Source organism: Amblyomma mixtum, chromosome 7, assembly GCF_055824585.1.
Source record: "Amblyomma mixtum isolate Tamu chromosome 7, ASM5582458v1, whole genome shotgun sequence".
NCBI lineage: Eukaryota > Metazoa > Arthropoda > Arachnida > Ixodida > Ixodidae > Amblyomma > Amblyomma mixtum.
Genome location: NC_143018.1, coordinates 30054779 through 30081846, shown reverse-complemented (window position 1 = coordinate 30081846; position 27068 = coordinate 30054779). Strand labels below are relative to the sequence as shown.

At 48.1% G+C, this 27068-nt stretch overlaps 1 protein-coding gene across 1 annotated transcript in view; it reads left to right on the top strand.

Annotated features, from left to right (window-relative positions):
* Positions 1-19096, top strand: part of LOC149335517 (calcium-activated chloride channel regulator 1-like) — a 45774-nt gene extending 26678 nt beyond the window's left edge. The window contains exons 6-10 of the mRNA XM_089553951.1: positions 8890-9004; positions 11060-11278; positions 17189-17465; positions 18105-18250; positions 19001-19096. Of these exons, the coding sequence (XP_089410077.1) occupies positions 8890-9004; positions 11060-11278; positions 17189-17465; positions 18105-18250; positions 19001-19096 (853 nt within the window). The remainder of the gene's footprint in view (positions 1-8889; positions 9005-11059; positions 11279-17188; positions 17466-18104; positions 18251-19000) is intronic.
* The last annotated feature ends 7972 nt before the right edge of the window (positions 19097-27068 follow it).

Sequence of the window (27068 nt, the reverse complement as noted above, 5' to 3'; positions counted from 1 at the left end):
GCATCGCCCATCCGTGTTAGGATCGTAATGTTTGATGAATGCAGGACAGAGTAGAGTACCTGTTTGCAGGCACCTTAAAGTTCGCTCCTCCGTCTTACTCTGCCCTTTTTCAGGGTCCCGGAAACGGCGGTGGTTGTCGCTATAACGCGTTATTGTTTCCCTGAACCGCAGTAGCGGCTGGTTATTCTCCGAGCCAGAAGAGCTGCGGTGAGGAGCCCGGTGAGTAAGAGTTCGGGCAGCCGCGTCAGCGGCCTCATTACCTCGGAAGCCCTCCTGGCCAGAAGCCCAAATAATTCTTTTCGGTTTGGATCATTGGCAGTCCGTCTTAGAATTCAAACGACTAAAGGAGAGAGGGGGCTCCCCTGCCAAATAAGAATTACATGATTTTCAGGTGTCGGTGATGCTAATTCTCGAATTGGCCTGAGCGGCAGCAAGCGCTATCGCTACTTCCTCGGCTTGCATTGAATCCGGGGCTCGAAAGGAGAGTACAGTCGGGGACAAAAGTCTCCGGACCACGTGTTCCTCGAACGAAGCTTATAGCTCTACTATCAGACAGCGGCTGGAGACTGCACTTGTGGAGATGAAATAACAAAAATTTAACTTTTACCTCCACAAGTCTGGTCCCCAGCCGCCGACTAATAGCTGAGCTATCGGCTTCGTTAGAGGAACACGTGGTCCGGAGACTTTTGTCCCCGACTGTACATCAACGTGCATTTCCTGATCAACGATACTGGCCGTGTAAAATCCCGTGGGCGATAGCGCTGCTACCTCTCAGGAGATATGGAAAAAGTGAATACACAAACCGCTTTTCGACATGGACTCTCAGTGCTGGCATGCTACACAGTAAACACCGGGTGGTGGTGGTGAAAACATTTATTAAGAAGGGGCAGGAGGTATGTTTGGATCAGCCTGTAAGGGACCGACCCTTACAAGCACTAGGTGGAGGTCCTTGGTATGGGACCCCAGTGGCGGTGGCCGCCGCCTCAGCGCGCCCGACTAAGGCTTGTTGGGCCTGTAAGTCGTGGCAGCCGAGCAGGGTCGCCTCCCAGGAATTAGAGGCCAAACAGGCCGGGTCATCCGAACCAATGCAAGAAGCTGAGCCAGACGACGAGGATGACGAATCATCCGTAACATCTTGCCTCACTAGCGTCTCGCGGCAGAGCGGGGACACGGTAGTTGTCCCCAGAAAACTAATTGCAAATTACGCGACCGTATAGCCAAACTCACAGAGCAGGCTGCAGCGTATGCTGCCGAACTCTCAGATTCAAATTGGATAGCACGCTGCAGCTCATCAGATGAGCTCGAAGGGGACGTGGCATCTGTTTCGCAGTCTAATCGACCCCTCCCAAACGAGAGGGGAGACGCAAAAGCAGCTCCGGCGGGCTCTGCAAGGATTTCAAGGTACAACGGCGCAACTTGCGGACACTCTGTGCGACAGATATCTCTGTCGTATGGAGGACCCGCCTGGGCCAGAGTACATGTACTCTGGCAGGCCTAATGAAACACTCGATGCCCCTTTTGAGTTGTGCGACCTTAAGGCGGCCTTAGCAAAAATGCGCCGGGGTACGGCTCCGGGACGGGACCACATAACAGTGAACCAGTTGGCGAACCTACCGGACTCAGCCTACCTTCATTTATTATAATACATCAACCATGTCTAGGACGGGCGTCCACTCCCTCCCGTGTGGAAAACGTCACTTGTGACGTTTATCCCTAAAACAGGTAAGGCCGGGAATACGGACAACCTGAGGCCCATATCACTGACCTCATGTGCGGGCAAGCTTATGGAGACGATGGTACGGGATCGCCTCTCTCCATACCTGGACAGTAAGGCCTTCTTTGCAGTCACCATGTTCGGGTTTCGCCCTCACATGTCTGCACAGGATGTCCTTCTCCAGCTGCACAGGGATGTAATACGACCCACAACTATGCAACACAATGACAAAGCCATCCTCGCCCTTGATCTGAAAGGGGCTTTCGACAATGTGAAACACGGGAGCATCCTGGCCAACTTGAGTTCTACCGATTGTGGGGCTAGGACCTACGCGTATGTAAGAGATTTCTTGTCTAATCGCCAGGCCTTTCTTCGGATTGACGGCGAAAAATGCGGCCCTTACATGGTGGGAACACGGGGTACCCCTCAGGGAGCACTGTTATCACCGCTCCTGTTCAACATTCCTATGATGCGCCTCCCAAGCCAATTGGCCCGGGTGGAAGGCATTCAACACGCGTTATATGCAGATGATATTACAATTTGGACCACTCAGGGGAGCCTTGGTGACATGGAGGACCGCCTTCAGCAGGCTGCTTCCATAGTCGATGCGTATGCTAATGACTGTGGACTCCAATGTGCTCCAGCGACATCAGAGCTTCTGCATGTCAGGGCGAACCCAAAGGATAGGACAGCAATACACATCTCTCTGTCAGGAGGTCCTATTAGAGAGGTGGAGGAGCTCCGGATTCTGGGCCTTTTCATTCACCAGAGACTCGGACCGGACTCCACTATTCCGAAACTCAAGAGAGTAGGCGAACAGGTAGGGCGCACGATCCGCCGCGTTTCCAACAAGCGGAGTGGGCTGCGGGGCAGGGACGCGCTTCGGCTCGTCTATGCCTTAGTGACTAGCCGGATCCTCTACGCCGTGCCATATCTCCGCACTACTAAGCAAGACGAAGCGCGAATAGACGTCATCATCCGCAAGGCAACTAAGCGAGCCCTGGATCTCCCGCTGGCTACCTCTAATGCCAAACTCCAGGCATTGGGGGTGCTAAACTCCTACCAGGAGCTGCGGGAGGCCCACCTCGTGAACCAAGACACGCGGCTCATGCAGACGGCTTCTGGGCGCCGCCTGCTAAACCGCTTACACATCCAACACGACTGCACTCCAGAGGACGAGGAGCGTATCACAGTACTATGGCGCCATATGCTCTGGGTCTCCCCGCTCCCCCGTAACATGGACACCGACATGCATGAAAACAGACAACAAGCGCGGGCTCGGGCTCTTGAGAGACAACACGGCTCCCGACCCGGTGTATATTATGTAGACGTAGCAGGGCCATCGCCCACGGGATTTTACTCGGCCATTGTCGTTCACAAGGAAATGCACGTTGGTGGACTCTCCTTTCGAGCCCCGAATTCAATGTGGGCCGAGGAAGTAGCGATAGCGCTTGCTGCCGCCCACGCCAATTCGAGCATAATCTTCACGGACTCCCGAAAAGCATGTGAACATTACTTGGCAGGGGAGATCTCCCCTTAGCTGCTTGTATTCTACGACGGACTGCCACTGATCCAACACCCAAACGAATCATTTGGGCTCCTGGCCACCAGGGCTTACGAGGTAATGAGGCCGCTGACGCGGCTGCCGAGCGCTTACTCACCGGGCTCCTCATCCCAGCTCTTCTAGCTCGGACACTAACCAGCCGTTGCTGCGATTCAGGGAAATATTAACACACTATAGCGACAACCACCGCCTTTTTCCGGCCCCTGCAAAAGGGCTGAGTAAGACGGAGGAGCGAACTTTAAGGCGTCTGCAGACAGGTACTCTACTCTGTCCTGCAATAATAAAACATTACGATCCTAACGCGGATGGGCGATGCCCACACTGTGGGGAGACCTGTGATATCTTCCACATGGTGTGGGAATGTACTCAAAATCCCCACCTCCCCCCTTCCCCTACCCCTTCCAGAGAGGCATGGGAGACTGCCCTCCTCAACTGCACCTCGCTTGAGTCCCAAAGGGCTCTGGTGAAACGGGCGAGAAACGGGGCCTCGTCATGCGGTGTCCCGGACTAGAGACGCCGACCATGCAGCGGGGCCACTCTGTGGCTCCCGAACTCTTTTTCACAAAATAAAAGTTTTCACCACCACCACCACCTCCCAGTCCTCCCGGGTTGGGTTGGGGATGAGGGGAATAGCGGGGTTGGAGGGGCAGGTCCACACCATGTGATAGGTGTCAGAAGACACCGCACTACAGTGCGGGCAGCTGCCGTTAACGGAGGGGTCAAAATGCTTTAGTGCTGCCGGGCACAGTAATGTATTGGTGAGAAGGCGTAGAAGGAGCCGCTCATCCCCCTTATTGAGGCCTTTACATGGGCTAGGGTAAAGGAGATGGCTATCTTGATAGTAGGTTGCGATATTTTTGAACGTATAGACCGGATTAAAATCGGGTTCCTGATCAGGTGGGGAGGAGAAAACAGTCCGGTGAGAGATCGCGCGGGCGGCTGCGTCTGCTGCCTCGTTTCCTGCCAACCCCTGATGAGCAGGGGCCCATATAAGGTAACGGTGTGCGGGGTCCGTATCCCGTATGAAATTTTGGTAGATTCGATAGGATAGGAAGGGAGCGCAGCCTTGTTCCACGTTCTGAGAGGCTCCTCGCGAGTCGGTGATTCTGTATTTTGAATCAGAATGTGAGGCAACGAAAGCAATCGCGTCCTCTTCTGCTTGCGTTGCACTGTGGGCTCTGAAGGTGAGGCCGTTAACTTTGTTGCTTTTGTGAACTACCGCGACCGTGTATCATCCCCCGTGGAGAGGGCCGGACGCATCCACGTAGTATACTCCTGTTTTGTTGCCCTAATGTCGGGCTTGGCTTCCGCTCGTGCCAGGCGCCGACCATTATGGTCTGCATGTGATATGTTGGCTGGAAAAGGCCGCACGTGGAGGGCACGTCTCCACAGTTCTGGGATGCGAAACCTGTCTTCCATGGGAGGGGTGTGTTGGATATGGAGTCGAGCAAAAAAGCGGCGACCCGACTCCATTAGCGACAAGCGCGTGTACTGGCTTGTAAGGTGCGCCTCCCGGAAGTCCCGGAATGTATTCACCACCCCAAAAGCCATAAGCCAGCTGTTTGAAGTAGTGATGGGGAAGTCAAGGGCACGCTTAAGAATTTTGCGAAGGATCACCTCGAGCGCATCCTCCCCTTGTTTTCGTAGGTGTAGATAAGGAGTGGAATAGAGAATTCGACTGGTTACGAAGGCGTTTGCCTGACGCAAGGCATCCTTACTTCGTAACCCCCCGCGTTTGTTTGAAACCCGGCGGACCATGCGGGTCACCTCGACCCCACCTTACGGAGTTTGCCCAGTGCAGTGTCTGGCCGTCTGTGTTTGTGGATGTAGAGTCTGAGTACCCGTATCTCGTCAGTTTCGCGTATGGGACCACTATAAAGACAGAGATTTTAGTTTTGCACTTTTGTGAGGGGCGGAGGTGCACAAATTCCAATTTTTAAGGGGAACATTGAAGACCGCAGCGGCGGGCGTAGCGGTCTACTATCGTCGCTTCTGTTTTCAGGCTGGTTTCAATGTTCCCGGTGCGGCCCTGCGTGGCCCATAGGGTGATGTCATCGGCATATAGGGCGTGCTGTACGCCGGCGACACCACCCAGCTGGGCCGGTAGGTGCATCATAGCCAGATTGAAGAGCAGCGGGAAAGTACCGCGCCGTGGGGGTTCCCCGCGTGCCAAGTAGGTAAATACCATGCTCTCTATCTTGGATTTGGAAGTAGGATTGACGATCCATTAGAAATTGACATATGTATTGGAATGCGTTGAGGCCACAGTGGGTCTTGCTTAAGTTAGTATGATCAATTGCGTTACATTCTCAAATGTCCCTTTAAGATCCAAGGCGAGTACTACCCGGTCATTATGGGGGCATTCGAGGGTGTCAAGCACTTTCCGATTGAGTTGCACGAGGACATCCTGGGCGGATCTGTGTGGGCGGAATCCGAACGTGGTGCTCGCATAAACATGTTTGTGTTCAAGATATGCAGATAACCGATCGCGCACCATCGTCTCCATTAGTTTGCCCACACAAGAGGTGAGATAGATGGGGCGAGGGTTATATTTGTCAACTGGTTTGCTTGCTTTAGGAATATAAGTGACCAGGGCCGTTTTCTACTCGATTGGAAGGGGGGTGTACCCGCGCCAAATTGCATTGATGTAGTCGAGAAGGAATTGGTATGCCAAGTCGGGCAGGTTCCATTTCATTTTGGCGAGAGCCGCCCGCTGATCATGGAGATGGAAAGGTTGGTCCAGCTCCATGTTCTCTTTACCTGCATCAGAGTACGCAGATCTACGGGGGTCTTCGGCTGTGCACAAATACCGGTCCCAAAGTTTCTGTGCCAGTTGAGCTGTGTTGCCAGGGAAAGCGTGCATGGCCCGCTGCAGATGTTCCGGTTCGTTTTCGGGTTGGGTCGATTGGGCCCCAACGAGACGCTACGTGTTGCGGCTGGACATTTGTCGCGCGGCCGTGTTCCATATAACTATACAGTTGGATTCTGCGAGTTGGGCGGCGTACTTTTCCCCTTTCTGGGCAAGCTCCGCAATTCGATCTTTAAGCTTTCTATAGTGTTTTTGGCGTCGCCAACGGCGGACGAAGCTGCGACGGGCTTCCCAGAGGTACAAAAGGTAGTTATCCACGTCCGTGACCGCCTCTGAGAGCTGGATCTGAGTTTCGTGCGAGCAAAGGTGTGCCAGCCGCTGTTGGGACCATGCTGGGTAGCCTTGCTCGGAAATGGATGTATTATCAAGTGAGTGAAAATTTTGCCTGAATTTCGTCCAATCTGGAATACGGACTTGTGTTCTGGGACGCTTGACGGGGCGTGTGCGTACTGTCGTGTTAAAGATGCAGTGGTCGCTACCGAGGGTCTCCTCGGTGCTGATCCAGTCTGCGTGTCGTATGTTGCGAGTGAAGGTTAAGTCCGGACACGTATCCCGTGTCACGCAGTTTCCTAGCCGTGTTGCGTGCACGGGGTCCGTGTGGAAGGTGAGGCCCAACGTGGACGGAAGTTAGCCAGCTTACGTCCGCGCGACTCCTCCTTGTGTTACACCCACAGCTGACTGGGAGCGTTAAAGTCGCCCACAATCAGGAGGGGATCACGACCCGCTACTCTTAGCGCGGCTGAATAGCTCCGAAAAAGTGACTCGTTTGAGTTTGGGAGAGCAGTACACGTTGCGTATATGCAACGACGGGTCCCTGCAGCGGAGTGGCAGGATAGTCACCCTTATATAGAAATACACGACGTGGCGGTCAAGATCCACTAAGGTGGTTGGCTGTGTAGGCTTTGTGAACAAGAAGACAAGATGAGGGGTCCTGTTGGAACGTCGTGTAATTTGAAAGTGTGGCGCCCAGGCCTCGCTCCTGGAGTGCAACCGCGGCTGGTAGGGACTCGAAGGTTTCAAGGTAGAAGCGGGAATTGGCCCGGTTAGCGCGGTCTTTAAAGCCTTTACAGTACCAATGTATTATTGAAGTTGAAATGGCCGAATTGGAGATGGCGGAACTCCTTTGATTAAGGTGTCTCGTCATGATATAAAAATTTTAGGGGTGGGGAGGAGGGACTGGCTGCCCCAGATCCATCTACTTGCGCCATCAAGGGGGTGATCACGGAAGGATCGGGGCAGCTGTCCTCATTGTCCGAATCAATAATCAGACGGTTGAAGTTTGAAGGAGGGGATACGGCCCTAATGGGCCCCGTCCGACGGAAGGGGCGTGGGTTGTCCTGGGATACGCTCCGGCTCCTCTCGAGTGCAATCGTGTTGGATGCGTAAGCGGTTAAGCAGGCGGCGACCGCGGGAAATCTGCATGAGCCGTGCGTATTGATCCACGAGGTGGGCCTCCCACAGCTCCTGGTAGAAGTTTAGCATCCCCAATGCCTTGGGTTTGGCCTCAGATGTAGCCACCGGGAGATCCAGGGATCACTTAGTTGCCTTGCGGATGATCGCGTATATTCGCGCGTCGTTTTTCTTAGCAGTGGGAAGGTACGGCACCGCGTAGAGGATACGGCTAGTCGCGAAGGCATAGACGAGCCGAAACGCGTCCTTGCTCCGCTGACCTCCCCGCTTGTTGGAAACGCTCCGGAACATGCGCCTTACCTGTTCGCCTACTCTCTTGAGTTTCGCAATAGTGGAGTAAGGTCCAAGTCTGGGGCGAATGAACGGGCCCAGAATCCGGAGCTCCTCCATCTATCTAACAGGACCTCATGATGGAGAGATGTGTATTGGTGTCCTATCCTCTGGGTTCGCTCTGACATGCAGACGGTCTGATTTTGCTGGAGCAGATTGGAGCCCAGAGTCAATATCTTACGCATCGACTATGGAAGCTGCCTGCTGAAGGCGGTCCTCCATGTCCCCAAGGCTCCCCTGGGTGGTCCAGATTGTAATTAGAGGTGAAGATTAACATTTTAACCATACCTCAGTGACACAAGCAGCAACACCACGCTTAAGGCTTTCGCCTCAACGCACTTTAGGTCAACAAAGTGTCCCCTGAATTTTTTTTGCAAAGGTGCTCCTCTTCTGTGGTTCATGGTGGCCTGCGAGAGCGCATCTCTAGTGACTCGACGTTTTATTCAACTTCGGTATAGGAGGGCTGCCCAATGGACTCTCGCTCGTCGAGCGTGCCCTTGTAAGCTGAAGATCTGACCGGCCACATGTGCGCATGTGCTGTGCGCGCGACGTTCCGACCGTCGTAACTATTCCGGATACAACGCGAAATCTGAGAGAGGTTGCAAAAAAATAATAACGCTTCACAATAAAAGACACAACTTTATGATCAAGCAGTCAACTATTGTGCCCAAACTATGCATTCGAGGGGCGCGTGGGAACATTTATGTATTTTATAAATTCGACGCCGATGTCAAATATTTGTTATTTAGCGCGGCATGTTTCCCAACATATTGCTTATACCTTTAGACTTGTCAATGATATCAGAGGAAATTAAAAAAAAGGCTGCAATGCAAAAGTGCCAACCAGGATCTGAAATCCATGGCCATGACAAACTATCTTTTAAAGGCGCCTGCTCGATTGTTGCGGCTCTAACAATTCTTTGCAATTGTCACAAATTTTTGAACGCGCTACTGAGCACGCTGAGGAAGGAAAGAAGGAATGGGAATTATTTTCTTATTCCAGCCTCCCAAGGCCGGACATGTCCAAGCGGATCGAGGTGACGTTCGATGAAGTACAGCCGGACGACAACCTCACCGAGCCCGTTGCGCTGGCGCTGGACGTTTCAAAAAGCATGAAGGTGACCACTGACTTTGGCCGTCATTTCCTTGTGTGTGAAGAGATACATGGCGCCCTGTAAGGATAAAACGCGCGCAAAACCTATTTGTGCGTGTGTAAAAAACTCTCTAATAGCTGTCCGTTCACTCGCTTTCAATCCGGCTGCTGGGACAGGATGGCGATTATATGGAGGATCTCTTGTACGCGTCATTTAACGTCAGCTCGACTTGTGACGTCATAGTCACCGTTCGGCTGCTGACACCGGCAGCTGAATTCCGTATGCTGGCCGACGTTTGGGAATGTCTTGAGCATATTCTGACAGTAAGCAACGAAGAGCAGAGGGCGCCACCGCTGCCCCGTACTGTCAGTCTCCAGTGCGCATGCGCGGTCGCCCTGCGCTATTTGATGTGTGTGCACTGGCACTGACGTCGTACGGTAGCAGTTGCAGTGCTCTCTATACTATAATTATTGTCTTCTATAGCAAAGGAGCTGTACGCCTCCAAGGACCATACAGCTGTAGCCAGAACGGTCGCAGACTGAAGCGCTGAAGTTTCTTAGTACTTTTGGCGCCAGGAACTAGACTAGACGAGGAGTGCATGACAGCAACTAGAATATTTCCTCTTTTAAGCGAAAGCTTGAAATACTTCATCGTTGTTGACAGAAGGCTGACAGCAGAATCTTGTCAGCACAGGTGTCACGCTTTTGACACGTGTCCACCGAGATATGTGAGACAGTTACTGCGTAATTTCCTTTCCTCAAATACAATTTTCATTTTCTTCATGTTTCATTCTTCTCTCTCTTTCTTCTTTCTCTTTCTTCTTTCACTCCCACTTCCTCCATTCCTCTACGATGCGGTTCAGGTGTCCACCGAGATGAAAGAGAATTACTGCGCCATTTCCTTTCCTCATTAACCGTGGCGTTCAAAGGGGAAAGCATCGCGCCGAACGGGTGGTGACGTTTTGTGGACTCCCTGGCAGCGCAACAGCATGCTGTCGCGTTCCATCCCGAAAGGCGAAGCTTAAGCGTCCATAATTAGCAATTAATTACTACTTAGTCGGTTGGTTTATGGGGTTTAACGTCCGAAAGCGACTAAAGCTATGAGAGACGCCGTAGTGGAGGGCTCCGGAAATTTCGACCACCTGGGGTTCTTTAACGTGCACTGACATCGCACAGCACACGGGCCTCGAATTTCTCTTCCAAAGAAATTCAACCGCCGCGGCCGGGATCGAACCCGCGTCTTTCGGGCTAGCAGCCGAGTACCATAGCCACTGAGCCACCGCGGCGGCCACTACTTAGTCATTAATGAGCATTAACGTTGTAACCATTATTTAGTAATTTGCGATGACTCAGTAATTTATCAGTAATTATGTGTGACGTTATCCAGTGGTGACGTCACCAGTGCCACAGAGGCAGTCAAAGTGGTGCGGAAAACGCTTTCGCCCCTACGCACTTTAGACGATCAAAGTGCCTCTCGAATTTTTTCGCTCGGAATCTTCTCATCTTACTGAGCTTTCTACGTAAAGTATTACGATCGTACTCTACTATCTTATTCAGCTTCATTAGTTTTGACTTTTCGTGTTAATCCGTCAAAAAATATGGTACACTACTTTATGTAAACGCTAATTATTTTTTTTTCTCGCATAAAAATTACCTTTCGGACAAATTTTACATTTGTAAACGCTCGGGAAATCAAGGGTTTCTTGCTAAAGGCCTGTACAGCCCTCACTGCTTAGGAGACGCCTGTTCCATGTTATTTAACATATGTCTGTTGCAGGTATACATGTCTAAGACCTTTAACAAATTGGACGGTTAGAAAGTAAGAGAGATCCAGGCTGCTGATAAAGATGAAGCCGAGCGTTTGAGAGTTCTTTGTTCTATCGATGGGCGCCTCGAACCAATTTGCCATCTGCTTCTAACAGATGGTTTTCTCGTGTCCACCTGTACAGAACACAGGCCAACCATCGCTGCACCTTCTTTTCCTTCCTCCTTTTTTCTTCATTTATGCGTGACGTCTACTTCCACTTCCGAGACTGACTGCATTCAGTTAATTCTCCGCGATGGTCTCGTCCCTCAACAGCTGCTGGATGCCGACGAAGAGTTCACGAGTTCGCTTGAGAGGAAGTTCCAAGTGGACGCCGCCGTCGGAAACTCGACGGTGGTGTACGTGAAGCGAAAAAGCTCTGGCGACATGCGAATCCACACCAACCTTACTGACCCCAGCGGGAAGCCGTGCCAAGGTTGCCATGAAACGGCGAACAGAGACGAAGTCGCCATCGCCATACCGAGTCCGGCAATGGTAAGTGGCCGCTTAAATCTGTACGCTCTTGACCAGTTTGACATTTCGTAGAAGACTCACTTAATTGGAGCAAGTTGCCCATCAGTGCTGCGTTACGTGCCACATCGGTGCCACATCGGTATACGGTGGCCACATCGCGAGCTGAGCTCTTGCCTAGCAACCGCCGCAGCTGGCAGCTGTGCTCGCCAGATGGCGCCCTCCGCGCCATCTGCCATGACGTCAGAGGAGGAGCCGGTGAAACCGCATGGCAACAGCGGAGGAGGAGCCAGCGTTGCATCGTATATATAGAAGGGGCGGCTTGGTAGGATTCGTCGGTAGATATGGAGACTCGGAGAGACTGAGAGAAGCAAGCTTCCGTGTCGGTACGAAACCAAGAGCAAGCAGCGAGCCAGGAGACGGAGGATGAACGAGCCGCACGCCTCGAGAAGCGTCGTAAGTACGACACGGCCAGGCGAGCGGATTCAGATAAAGAACACCGGAGTCTGCGTCTACCTTAAGGAAGGAATCGCCGCCAATCCTTTGCCTATCGTAGCAGTTCCCAAAGGTGAATCGTGTGCCGTCCGGTTGGTAGAAAGCGGTCTGGCCGTTTAAGCGGTGTACGTGTCACCAAGCAACTCTATCTGGGAAACCATTGAAGTAGTGGCGACCTGCATCCCCAAGGTTGGTTGGTTTATGGGGGTTTAACGTCCCAAAGCGACTAAGGCTATGAGAGACGCCGTAGTGGAGGGCTCCGGAAATTTCGACCACTTGGGGTTCTTTAACGTGCACTGACAACGCACAGTACACGGGCCTCTAGAATTTCTCCTCCAAAGGAATTCTAGCCGCCGCAGCCGGGATCGAACCCGCGTCTTTTGGGCCAGCAGTCGAGCACCATAACCACTGAGCCACCGCGGCGGCAAGCGTCGAATTGCCGTGGAACTGCGTGTCGTGGCACGAGACTTTAACTGGACGCCGGACTCGATTAACGTTCCATTTAAAGATAAGCCCAACCTGGATCTGGTCAGTGACCCCAACATGCAGACTACACTTTGGGGAACCACGATCGACCTGGTTTACCAGAGACAAACCTTCGCCTCAAAGTACTCTGTCGGAGCCATTGAGACGGCTGCTTCCTACTTCACCGTCCATCGGGCCGTCTTTGTGGCAATTCAGAAACAACAAGCTGAAGACTTTGAAAACAAATGCGCTACACTTTACAAATGCCTAGTGTTTAATGTAACCATGACTTAACGATAGGTAACAACAAAACCTAAACATTGAGTCGTATCAAGCTCAATGATAAAGATGTAACATTTTGATAGCCAAGCAAAACGATAAGATGAACCTTACCTCTCGCTACGCACATCCAGGCATAACTGAGTTAAGCTACGACCATTTCTTTTTCTTTTGTTGTGTTGCTTTAATTTTTGAGAGTAAGATAAAAAATTTTAGATACCATATAAATCAGAAGAACCTAGAAGAAGGACAACCACGTGTTGCCGGTGGGATTCGCTCCCGATTTCCTCCGCATGTCGCGTACGGTGCTCTACCGACTAATCCAAATACTATGGTGTGACTATGGTCTAATACTGTGGTGTGTATAATGAACGTAAATAATAACTTTTTTTTTGCTGAGATGGCTTAGCTAATGAAAATTAGGAGATGCAATAAGCATGTTGAATTTCAAGAAGATGGAGGGAAAATGGTAGCTTGGAATCTTTGCTCTTGCGGCATTTGGGGATATATGACTGAAAGTTGATTTGAAAGGGTAAATTAAAAAAAAGAACTATAAGGCACCCCCTCCCCCTCCCCCCCCCCCCCCAGCTGTCTAACGATGGGTGCTATGAATGCTGTTTTGGCCGGGAATTGCGTGGCTGTAATCATTTTTGCGTCACATAATCTCTATACTGGTCCTTATAGTTTTGTTAATGGTTTGAAGCTATGCTTACAATATAGTATGTTTATACCAAGGTGGTCAAGAGTTTGGACGTGGTTTCTGTTGGTAAATGTGGTAATTGTCTATTGTTGCGTGTGTTTTGAGGTGGTTGTGGTTTGTGGGGTTTAACTTCCCAAGAATGAAAGTAGCATGAGTTACAGCTGTATTTAATGGTGGTCGCAAAAATGACCTCAACAATTATAGACCAATATCGGTATTGCCACTTTTTTCTAAAATAGCGCAGCGTGTTATCTACAAAAGATGGTAGTAGTTTATTCAAGCGATAGACATAATCACTAAACATCAATTTGGATTTCGGTCCGGAAAATCGACTGAATCTGCGCTACTGCAAATAAAAAAACACATCCTTGACAACTTTGAACACCGTCTTTTTACTGTGGGAATTTTTCTTGACTTCCAAAAGGCGTTTGATTCTATTAAACACCAAATCGCTTCAAAAGATGACCGCATACGGCATCCGTGGGTTGCCAGTTTCAAGCGTTAGAGAATCTTTAACATGTACTAAAATCTTATCAGTGCTTTTTCATTCTTTCCGTGCCAAAATTTTTATGTTCTTCATGTTTACGTCTTTAAATTTTCTTTTGCCTCTGATGGAGCTCTGATGTAGCGCGAAGATTGCCGCGGCTGCCGGTTGTCGCCGCACAAGCCCACTTGTGGCTTCGGCGCTTCCGTTTCTTTGTATGTTCAGATTATGCTGAATAAAGATTATTATTATTATTATTATTATTATTATTATTATTATTATTATTATTATTATTATTATTATTATTATTATTATTATTAATTGAGAGGTACCTTGCAGGCCGAGTGCAATATACACAGCCTCACGAATTCAGGTCAAGCTTGGGGGATATAAAATTTGGAGTCCCACAAGGATCAATTTTGGATCCCTTGCTTTTTCTTTTATACAGCAATGGTATTGCTAATATCCTTTTACCACTTCCATTGCAATGTACGCCGATGACACTAACGTCTTCTTTACAGGCGCAGACCTTCACTCTATAGAGCAGAGTGCTAACATCTGCCTTAACGAGCTTCACATTTGGCTTAATGTGAATGAGATTAACTTAAACGTAAAGAAAACACAGTTCATAATATTTCGTCCAAAAACAAACCACTACTCTACGACATAAAGTTGAGCATTAATAATTGTAAAATAATGCCTGCAAACTCATGTAAATTTCTAGCAGTCTTCTTCAGGTCTGACCTTGGTTGGTTTGAGCACATAAATCATATCCGAGTGAAGTTATCTAGATCTCTTGGCATGATATACAGATTAAAAGATTTTTTGCCGTTACGTGTTAGGAAACAACTGTATTTTTCATTTATCCACTCTCACCTGACATACTGCCATCTAGTCTGGAGAAAGTGCAACAAGGTAGACTCTGAGCGTCTATCTTCGTTACAAAGACGAGCCTTAAAAATGATATCTTCTCATCAATCCTCATCAACAATCTCCCTATGCTATAAGTTGAACATATTACCATTTCCACAGCTCCATCAACTTTGCTTAGCCACATTGATTTTCCGCGAAATTAAACTTGATTATGCCGCCTTTTCAAGCACATAATTAAACAGAGACATAGCATACAACTTACGCACTACTTCATTGACGGGGTTAATACCAAGAACAAACTATGGTACTAAAACTATACAGAATCAAATAAATGCGTTGTGTAATGAATATCCATACTTAATTACACTTGCCAAAGAAAACGTAACGATGCCACGTTGTAAAAAACAAGTAAAGCTACTTCTCCTTCCTTCAAATGTATAATAGCTTTCTCCGGAGGTCCCATTGAGGTTTCCACTAATTTCCCTTGTGGTTTAGATGGCGTGATTGAAATTGATGCATTGTTGCTTTGTGAAATACTTGAGCACAGATTGATAGTAACTGTATAACCTTCTTCACAAATAATTTTGTTCCAATGTCTTCATATGTGTTCATTCTTGTGTGCATACCTGTGTAGTTAGCTATGTGATTCTCTTTGTGTCCATGTCCAACATACTTTTAGTGATTCTGTGCCAGCTGTCAGATGTGTACGTCCGGGGTGAAGGCCTCGTCAGGAGACACAGGAGTCTCCTTTTGCCTTACCTCGTGGACATATTTCACATCGTGTATTTATGTCCGAAATAATTGAAATTGACATTGAAATCGACTCAGGCTATGAGAGACGCCGCAGTAAAGGGCTCGGGAATTTTCGACCACCTGCAGTTTTTTAACGTGCAGTTACATCGCAAAGTGCACCGGCCTCTAGAATTTCACCTCCGACGAAATTCGACCGCCGCGGCCGGGTTCGAACCAGCGTCTTTCGGGTCAGCAGCCGAGCACCATAAGCACTGAGCCACCGCGCCGGCATGAGTGTGTGTGTTTTATCGCTTCTCGGCCTTTTGGCTAAGATCAAAGTGTGTGTGTTTTGAAAAGGAGCGTATTTTTTGTGTATTGTGAATTACAGTGTTGGGTATTTGTGTTCATGGTCACTCACTAGATGGTTTGAGATATATGACATTTAATTTAGGAATAGAAGTGAAGTAGCATGAACGTGCAATTACCTTTGGTATTCGAATCAACTGGACAGGTAACGGTAGTACTTAAATCAGTGCGCTCAGGAATTTTTACAGTTATAATAGTCTAACTTGGCTACTGATTAAGGGGGCTTTATTAATGTATAGGCTCTTTAACACGCACGCACACTGACACACACACACACAGGGTTAATGATTGTAAAGTATATACAGGGTGTTTAACCTAAGACGACGCAAATTTTAATAAGTGAGTTTTGAGATAGAAGAGCGTTCTTTTCGGCATAGCTTTGTCAGTCACGTAGTACATCCGAATACATCTAAAACGTGTAGTGAGATGGCTAGGTAACTGATATTAAATAGTCAACCTTTTAACTAATACTGTTAGAATCCATTTCTTAAAGCTGTGAACCCCACCTTAAGTAATATCCATATTACTTTTAAGAAATTAGAAGACGCAGCTGCCCTTGGCTCTGCGGCACATCAAATTTTGGCTCTTCCCACCAGTTACGCCAGCTGCAGAAGTCGCTTTGCCTGCAAGACTCTCAAAATCGCATCTTTTTGACCCGATGCAGCCAAAATTTGTTCGGCCACAGCGCCAATGGTAACCGCTTTTTCGAAAATCTACAAACTGGTATGGATATTACTTGGGGTGGGGTACGCGCTTCACAATTAATAAGGCTAACAATAATAGTTAGAGATAACTACTCAACATTAGATAACCAGCCTTCTAGTTAGCACGTCATAGCTGTATACTAATCTTCTGTACCGCTGGCAATGCTACGGCGAAGAAATCGCTCTTCAAGCTCAAAAGCCTAATTTTAAAATTGTGTTAAGTATGAAGTGAATCGTATTGTACATTCTGCGCACGTCCTGATGTTTGAGCCAACAGCCGTATGCACCTGGGTGCTCTCTCTCCCTCTTTCCTAATTTCAGGTTTCTTCCCCCTGATATCACTGGGACACTTTCTTTCGGTCCATCTGTTGGCTCTCGCTGCGACCCCTATTCTGGGATTTGCCTTGTTCCCTTCTTCTCCATAGCCTCCACACCTGTCAGCTGCCATCTGTGAATTCCTGCCCCTGTCCAAGCCTGCTTGGCCTACTCTGCGTTCACTGCCCACGCAAGTGCAGCCCGCGTCCACGTGATTCGCGCGGGAATTTCCGCCATAGCAGTTTCCGATGGCGGTGTCAGCCATTTTTTCTCCCATTTCTGCGCCTAGATTTCTTTCAATGGTGTTCACACTTGACGATAATGTGAAATTTATTTTCGTCAACTCTATCGAGATGTGCACTTCCTATGCAAGACCTGCACAAAACCTCCGCTTAGAAAAGGTCCCCGGAAGAAATGTCGGACGTGAAAGCGCCCGCTAAAAAAATCTCACCAGCCTTACAAACCATTACAAAGCAACCAACATCACAAAGGCTTACTCACACTTTTTTTTCGCCCACAAGGTTGGAACCTGGACACTGCACGTGACGAGTCCTTCCCCGGCACCAGTGAAGGTCAACGTCGGGGTCGAGACGGAACCAAGGAACAACGACGACGAGCAGATACGAGTCCACTGCAAGATGATGCAACGTCAAGTGGACAGGTTCAACGAAGCGGTCGTTAATGTCAAGGTCACCAAGGGCGAGAAGGCGGTTATAGACGCCGTGGTCATCGCCACAGTAAAGCGCCCGAACAACGATCCGCACGCGATAAAGATCCGTCTTCATGACGACGGAATAAGTAAGAGCTATTGCTAGGTATGGTAAGAAACATTCGACCCGCTTCCACAGTTTAACACTAACATTGGCTAATAAGCTGGACTTCCCTCATAAAACAAGGGCTGTGCTCGGACCTTGCCCTGCGTGTTTTTGTTTTTCTTGTTTGTGTTGAGGCACACAAGAAAGTCGAAGGGATTACCAAAAACCTGAACCTACCCTATATCAAGACTTGAAGGGGATATCTTACAACGGAAAGATCAAAAAGCGCGATAAAGAGAGAATGCGAGACTATCGAATTTTTTTTTATATGTGAATGGTTTTCGTTACACATCTAATAACTGATTCTCGAAAGCCGGAGGCACGTGATGCGGATTATTTCTCGCAACCAGTCGCTGAATATCGTGACCCATCAGAACTGCGCTGTGACGTCTGTTACGTTGGTGTTTCCTGTGTTCTCGTCTTCCTGCCTTTCTTCTTCTCTTTCTTTCTTTCTTCGTCTTGCTCTTTCTTATCTTCTTGCTCTTTCTCTCTCTCTTTATTTCTCCCAGACTGTCGCTTTCTTTCCAACCTTCTTGCTTGCACTCTCTCGCTTTCATAACATCCTTCTTCCTTCCACTCTCTCTTTTTCGGTCATCATGTGCCTTTCCTTACTTTTTCACAGTCCCCGACATTCAACAATATGATGGCACCTACAGCGGCTACTTCTGCCAGTTCATAGGCAAAGGACGATACACCGTCACGGCGGAGGTCTCAAGCCAGAATACGACTCGTGTGCCGTACCCGTCGAGGGACTCGGACGACGTGATCGTAATATCATTCATTGATACTGATTCGGGTGAGTTTCCATGTACACGGCACATTTGCCCGCTCAGACACTCGCATAGCCTCCACTCGTACTAACGAGTCAACCCCTGTCCTAGGTGTAATCACGCGGGCTGCCCTAAAGGAACAGGAGATGCAGAGTTATTCGAGCACAATTGAACATTGAGCGAATGCGGACAATACTATCTCTCGAATTCAGAGGTGCGGTGGAAATGAAGAGCCCAAAGGTGGCGTAATGTAACGTCGCTTTTCTTTCGTATATATCGAATCTTTATTCCCTAGCCTCGACAAAAGGCTGGTGATTTTAATAGCAGTAGAGTGTCGCTGCTTGAGCTAATCAAAAATGGCGAGAACGATCTGAATAGAATAGATATGGAATAAGTTGATCTCATTATCAAGGCCTTGTCTTCATCATTAGGCTTGTTGAGGGCGATGTTCGGGGTTGCGGCTAGGCAGAACGACGGTCCAGACGACGCCCGTTCCCAACACCAGGACAGGAGTGCCGCTGAGCGAAGGAGTTAGAAGGGGGCGAAAGAAGACTGAATTTATTTGCATTTTTACAAGGGTCCGGATAAGAAATTTGGTCCTCGACCGCATTCGACATCGAGTTTTGTAGCGTGCTTCTTCCCTAACTTCCCTAGGCTGATCACGCCGTCGTGAGGGTGGGAGTGGCCAGAAACTTTCACTCCTGCGGACAAACACTCACCCCCAACACTTGTGGACACCCTCCTTCAGGTGTTGAGCCTGGAAGAGGAGAATCCTTTCGAGGTAAAGACGACTGCGGAATGCGACGTTCTCGGACCCTCCGATGGGTTTCCCGGGCTGCCGTGAACTGTCCGTTGGGAGAAATCCGTCGCGAAAGGGGGCAACGCGAGGTCAGGAAAAGGCTTCCGGAAGTAGTCCTTTGTCCTTCGGGGCGTTCACGTAAGTTGCGGAAGTCCCCCGCCAGCCCGCCGCGGTGCTCGGTACGCAGAAGAGCCACCGAAACGAGGTAATGTCCACCGGCTTGACGTCTCCCCGCACGTGAGCCGACCCCGGAGAATTGGGCGCTTTTGTGTTCAGTTGTTTTTTTTTTTTGGGGGGGGGGGGGGGGGGTACTGCACGGAGACGCAACAAAGAGCCTTGCCCTCGCCTCACGGTCAATCCGGCACGCCCTGAGGCAAACGTCGTCGAGCGTACAGGGGTTTCTCGAAACCATAAAGGAGAAACATGGGTGCTGGCTGCTTCCTGGTGACGCCGTTCTTAACAGCCTGGAGAATAACGGGGGTTTCCAGCGGCGACCGGTGTCGAAGCTTGTTCCGCTTCCTTTACCTTCTAAATGAATTCGATAAAGAGGAATCAGTTCAATGAGAGCGCTTGATTCCCCGTAACATTTACGATAGTGCAGCCTGTCTGTCGCATATATGTTGCCAGTCGCATTTAACACCCGTAATAGGTGTGTGCGCACGAGTGCGCGGCTGTAGGGGGCGTGTGTGTCGCTAAAACGCACTCGTACGTATGTAAAAGCTAGGCGGAGTAAAACGGCTGTTTCTGCCATTTCGCCAACTGCCAGGTGGGCGTATAACTAATGCCACTGTTGAGAGTTTCGTTATTCTTTGCTTTTAAAGGGACAACTTTACTAATAGGTAATTTGAGTTTAATTTCTTCATATGGTTGGACTCAACGCGGAGGCTACGAGGTTTCTGCGTTGGGCTACTTATCCCAAGATGGCCAAATCGGGACACGGCTGCGGGGCAGCATTTGGATGGAGGCAGAATTCCAAAAAACCTGGATACTCTGCGGTGCGAAGGCCCCTCAGAAACCCCCACGTGGTATAAAATATTCGGTTGCGATCCTCTACGGCTTCGCCCATATGAACCGTGTGTCCCTCTGGGGCGTAAAACACCGCACTCCTACGACGATTATTTCGTTAAATTCCTGCCTACTTTACAACGAATCTGAAGCATCCGTCGCATGGCGATATGCCCCGGCTTGTGCATGAGAGTTTCAGTTCATTTGTTCTCATGTGAGAATCGGCTTGGCCAAAATAATTGCTCCGGTCATTTTAGTTAGAATAAAAGGGTGGAGATATCTCACACTGCGCTAATGGGCTGGTTTAGTCTCCTGACATGGGTTGTCCATCCTGGAACGCTCCACTGATAGCCGATTACACCAAATGTTGAGCGGACTGTATGCAACGTCAAGCAGGCCGAGTGTTGCGCGCTATTGGCGACAGTGGCGAACGGATATTCCGGTTTCAATCGAATGCATAGAGAATGTACTGTCCCCGAGGGCTCGAAGGTCGGTGTAACCGCCTCGCAGTGGTCTGTATGGACTCGTATTCGAATGCGGGTAGGGGTTGTGTGCCATCACCATTGTGCAATACCAACGAGGTAAATACCCTATCTGGCACAGCTTCCATAGCGTCCATGAACTCGCCATTAACTTGAGTTTCCAGAAACACATCCTATATGAAGTTGGAGATTACCATCTACCGCAAATCACCTTCTCATGTATCAAGGTAAGCACGTATCCTTACAAACGATACAAACGATACATCATTAGCATTAAATGTCCACAAAGTCACTTTAATATCGAGTGATTTAGGCAATGTCACCTTCCCTTCCGAGAACAGGCACCTTGCCACTAAAGCACCAAATAAACCTGATATTTTTAAAGCGGTAGCTTCAATTCTAGAGGTCTCGGGATGAGACTGCCGTGCGTTGCTGATGACCTTCTAGTCTCAGTCAAGGCGAATCCTTCAGTTTATAAGTTTGTAGAACGGGTGGATGGTCAGTGATCATACCAATGGCGAAGCAATTGAACATGCGAAGGTCAAGTGAAGGTCAAGGCGAGGCTGTCATGGTGATTTCAAGGTCAAGTCAAAGTCGAGTCGGGGACGTCAAGGTCAACCAAAATTAGATACCATGATCGACCATGGGCTCGCAGAACAGCCTAGACGCGACGTTTACTTGATACGGCGTGACGTCAAGCCATCTTCAACTGAATACATCACGGTAGGAGCAGCGGCGTGCCTAGGAATAAGACCGTGTACACGTGCTAGGCCGTCACGTCATGGCCACCTAAAGCGAATACATAACGGAAGTAGCACCGGCGCGCCAGGCACGAAGTGCACCCATGGTGAGCACGTGCTAGGCCGTAAGATCACGCGTTCAGGAGAGCATGAAAAATTAATTTTGCTTAGGTTTAATTAAGGATTGAGAAGCGGTAGCTCCACGCTGGTTTAGCGAGGAAAATACCTAAGAAACGCTCAACGAACAGCATAACAAGACTTTACAAGGCTAAACCAACGTGACGCTACCGTTTCTCACTCTGCTTAAACAAAGCTAGAGCACCGCTAATTTTTTTTTTTTCCAAGCTCAATCTTTAGTTTGCAGAAGCAAGGATTTCGTTCTTCTGGCAAGGTTTTCACACAAGTACAGACGTTTGCCCTTCTCTGCCAAACAACTCTTGTTTTGATTGGTTTGGCTTGGTTTCTGGGCCTTATAACGTCCCAAAGTGACTCAGGCTAGGAGAGACGCCGCAGCGAAGGGCTCCGGAAATATCGACCAAGTGGGCTTCATTGTGTGCACTGGCATCGCACAGTGCGCGGGCCTCTAGAATTTCGCCTTTATCGAAATTCAATTGCCACGGTCGGGATCGAACCCGAATCATGCGGGTGAGCAGGTGACCACCATAACCCCTGAGCCACCGCGGCGAAGCTATTGGTTTCTTCCAGCTTTTCGCTGAAAGCGCTGATGTTGATCGATTTTGCAGGAAGCCGGTCGCAGGCCTCAATGTCGCCCTCACTAACATCTCCGACATTAATTTCTCTAGTCACTTCGTTCACTTTGGCTAGGAAATTCTCAAGATAACTTTAAGAAACACCATGAATTTTTATGTTCTTTTTTCCAGCGTCTGAATTCCAGCTTCTCCAAATCAAGGTTGGGCTGAGAGGGTCGTTCTTCGCAGCGCGTATTTTCTACCCATGCCGTTCTTTTCCGCAGGTGCATGATTTCTTTGCCTTCATTATCCACACATTTCATGATTTCAGTAAAGTTCTCAGGCTTTGTCTGAACGAACTGACATAAAAAAAAGCAGAGCCGGCATCAGAACCAGGAGGCTCGGCCATGGGGGCCACATTTCTGCTGCGAGATGATCCTGTTTTGCGGTTGGACAGTGGAATGCTGTGCGAGAACGAGAAGTCAATGGTTTGCCCTACTCGCGAATTCTTGAACAGCCTTCCTCATCATATTGGTAGCCACATTCTTTACATATGATTAGGCCCTGAGGAGTGTCAATGATTCTGTTGCAGGCAACGAAAACTTATTCATTCGTACACATGTCATATAGTTCGTGTGCATTTCGTACACAAACCACTTTACGACAGGTTTGGCAGCAGCAGTAGCGATACACGGGAACTAAAACAACAAAAAAGAATGCACCAACCCGGAAAAAGAGCGAAAGAACATGGAAGCCATGTAAGGGTGCGTCCATCACTCGCCACTGCCACCGATAAACATGATTTTCGTAATCGAGTGACTTCTGTCCACTGTCCAACATTTTGTTCAAGGTAACACCGCCATTTGCTCCAATGACCTAGCAAACTTTCCGCGTAATGATAACTCGGTGTTTCTGACTCCAGTAAGTGAAACAGAAACTGCAAGCATAATTCTGAATTTAAGAAATAGCAGTGCCAAAGACGTAGATGGAATTCAGGTAAAACCAATCAAATACGTTGCACATTATCTTGCTCCATGCTTAATGCATGCACTTAATTTATGCTTTCAGCAGGCCATATTTCCGCCCAAAATGCAGGTCGCTCGAGTAAGCGTGCTATTTAAGAAAGGTGACAAAAATGATATGGGAAATTATCGGCCCATATCGATTCTCCCGGTGTTTTCCAAAGTCTTTGAAAAAGCTATTTTAAACCGATTGACAGCATTTCAAGAAAAACACAAATTTTATTTATTTTCACAATACTGCAGACCCTCATTTGGGTCCAGGCAGGGCGGGCAGAAAAACACATTCACACAACAGTGTAGCACATATACAATCTAAAATAGCTCACAAAGTGCGTTGTCAAAATTAACAGCAGATATCGCTTGTAGAGGCAGAGCGTTCCATTCGTCAATAGTTTTCGGGAAAAAAGAAAATTTAAAAGCGTTAGTATGCGCGAAGTATGGTGCTAAGGTGTGATTATGGTGACGTCGAGTTTTACGCGTTTCAGAGTACTGCACATAGGGGGCTGGAGAGATGCCTAGTTTTCCGTGGATTAGTTGGTGAAGGAAAGATAGGCGGGCTATCTTGCGTCTGACGTGGAGAGGTTTAATATTATTTGCTGCCATTAACGAGGATGGGGAATCAGTTCCGTTGTACTTATTAAATATAAAACGTACTGCGCGCCTCTGTATTTTTTCTAATTCTCTTATGTCTTTTTTTGCATGCGGGTCACAAACGATGGCGGCATATTCGAGTTTTGGTTTTATAAGAGTATTGTAGGCTAATAGTTTGCATTTGCTAGGTGCGTCTTTAAGTTTATGGCGAAGAAAACCAAGTTTACGTAAAGCTGAGGATTTAATGTGGTCTATATGGTCATTCCATTTTAGTTGCGAGTTTAGAACAATGCCAAGGTACTTCCCTTATAAAAATTTCTATAGAAAGTCCATGGACTGTCTATAGACTTTAGTCTATGAAGTCTATAGACTGTCTATAGACAAATCCTTTAGACTGGTCTATAGACTGTATATAGATTCATGGCCATACACTTTTAGTAGACTTTTGTCTATAGACAGTCTATAGACAAATGTCTACTGAAAGTCTATAGCTCTATAGGAAGTCTATATACACAGGTCTATAAACAGTCTATAGACTATCTATAGACTTATGGTCATGCATTTTCTATAGAGTTGTCTATAGACACTTGTCTATAGACGACCTATAGACTTATGGCCATAGACTTCCTGTATATTACTGTCTATAGACAGTCTACAGACAAAAGTCTACTGGTTCAGTAGACATATGTCTATAGACTGTCTATAGACATTCCACAGGTGTGTGGCCTGGAAGTGCTATAGACCACTGTCTATATACAGTCTATAGACCTCTGTCTACTAAACTATTAGTAGACCATTATCTATAAACTGCCTATAGACAGTCTACAACCGTTGAAAAAGGTCACCAGACAGAGTTCACAAATGACACAATCAATATACTTACAAATTTAGTTTTATTTCCAAGCTATCCAGGCTGGGAATATGCAATACATGGACCATTAAGAATGCACCACAGTAACATAAATGTTGAAAGTAACAGTCCGGCTAGTTTCCTCAGAAGCATTCTTGCGGCCTGTTGTCTGCAGTTAATCATCCGGGCATGATCACCTGTACAGCACAAAGGAAAAAAATAACTGAGGAACTCAAAAAAAGTTCCCATTCCATCTCTACACATGTGCTTTACAATGCAAGGCATATCCTGGCTATGCCATTCTAGAAAGGCAATCTTGATTTTTTGGTTTGGTTTTATGGGGTTCAAAGACCCAAGGCGACACAGGCTACGAGACGCTGAAGTGAAAGGCTGCGGAATAATTTCGGCCACCTGTGCAGAGTACGCAGGTCTTTAGCATTTTGCCTCTATTAAAATGGGACCGCCTAGGCCGGAATCGAACCTGCATCTTTCAGGTCGCCAGACGATCATGATAGCCACTGAGCTATCATGCCGGCGCATTCATTTCAGTAAATACACGAGAGATTATAAGTGTCTCCATAAAACATTGGAACAAAGACCCATAGTCCCTGGAGCACTCTACTCTGAATCCAGTACTGATACTGATTTCTGTATGGCAATCCTTTTACATTATTTTTAACAGAACACTTCGAACAATTGTGTCACATATCTGCATTGACTCGCAAGGAGCTGTTAAGAATGCCACCTCCATAAAATACAGATTCAGTGCACCTTACGCAGGGATCCAAAAAGGAGAATGTTGGAGAATTTATTCTTATAACCGTTATAGAAGAAGCGCTTCAAAATACCCTGCGTGAAGCCTGGTATACCCGGCCAAATTTTTAACTGGCTCGGGTGTTGCATCGCTAAATGCACCTTGTAAAAAAGGTGCCTTTCGGCTACACTGATGGCATATTTATGCTGTAATTTGACGAGTGAAATGTCATTTCGTGGTTCCTTTTTGTTCATATAATGTTTGAGTTCAGTACTTGCGTGTTTAGATCAACGTTATCAGAAACATTCGTCTGCCACTACGAACAGCTGACACAAGCGGCGGACGCAGCAATGAATCTGGTCCATATGGCCTCATCCTCTGGGTAAACTACCACTCCTTCCATGGCGGACAAGTCGTTTACCCAGACTAACTGCAAATGCGCCACCAGAACCACTGCTGCGTATTCCGCTTGTTTCGGCTGTTCGTAGCGGCAGACGATGAATATTTCTGATAACTTTGATCTAAACTCGCAAGTACTCCACTCAAACGTTATATTAACAAAAAGGAACTATGAAATGCCATCTCACGTGTCAAATTACAACATGAATATGCCAGCAGTGTAGCCAAAAGGTACCTTTTTTACAAGGTGCATTTATCGATACAACACCAGAGCCAGTTAAAGATTTGGCCGGGTGTACGTAAGCCGATAGTCAAACGGGCACAAGCTATTCAAAACCAGCAGGCAGAAGCAACCAGTTCACCACAGATTTGCGCCTATAACTTGAAGCACAGAGATGGAACAGCATACTCATACATCTGCGCGCGCTCTTAGAAACAAGCGGGTTGCAGCGATTCCAAGCCGCGCTCATTATTCAGAAAACTCATACAGCACACAGAGGCTGCAGCTGCGCCGTTTCAAAAGCAGTCGCGAGTTTGAGACAACAAATTACTGTCATGATAAAATACCGTCTGAAATTCACTTAGTTTTTCCTTCAAGTGCAGACCCAAGAGCGCAGTAAAGAGGTGTCTTTCTTGCATTGAGGTAGCCTAACCCAACGCTGCTAGAAAAATCAACTAAAGCATGAACGCGCTCAAAGTAGGAAGTATTTCAATGAAACAATTAACGCCTTCAACAGGTGCAGCTATAATAACACGAGAGCTTAATTTAATTTTAGGCGCAAATAAGCAGCGAATTACATCGGCGCTTTCGTAACGTAGCAGTCTGCAATCAGAAACACATACTTTGCCTCTCGCGCAAATGGTATTCTAGAAATCTGTGCAAGCGTGAGCGGGATTCATGAACGAACCACTCGGAACGAAATGTAAGCCACCTCTTGTCGAGCCGACCTTTACCCAGCTTTCAAAATGAAGTGCCCGCAGGCCAGCGGCGGCGGCCAACGGCTCTGATGACAGACATGGAGGAATTCGTACGTGTGCAACGAAGGGGAGACGGGATGGAGCTCGTGGGTTCTTCGCGGTGTTTGAGCACGCCGGCCATTCGCGCCGGCAAAGAATTTTATACCATCACACTATACGCATTCCTCCAGCGCCGCTTGACTACAACTTTGACAAGCGTCTCGCGCTCCAGTCTGTAGCGTTACAAGACACCTTTGCTGAAACGTCGGCGTCCACGACGCGCACCGAGCGAGCGTCCATACGTAGCAAGAAATGCACACCTCAAAAAGAACAGCACTCCAAGGTCCACACAGGCGATAACACAAAAATTAGAAAATAAATGTAATCCACCACAGAACGAGAGTGTATGTAAGTACGTTTTCGGAGGTGCAAAGTAAATTGAGCTCACACAGCGCTAACTAACGCACAGTTCCATTTCGGCCGTCATTCACAGGCTAAACGACATTTCTGGCCGCGCATCTACCTTGA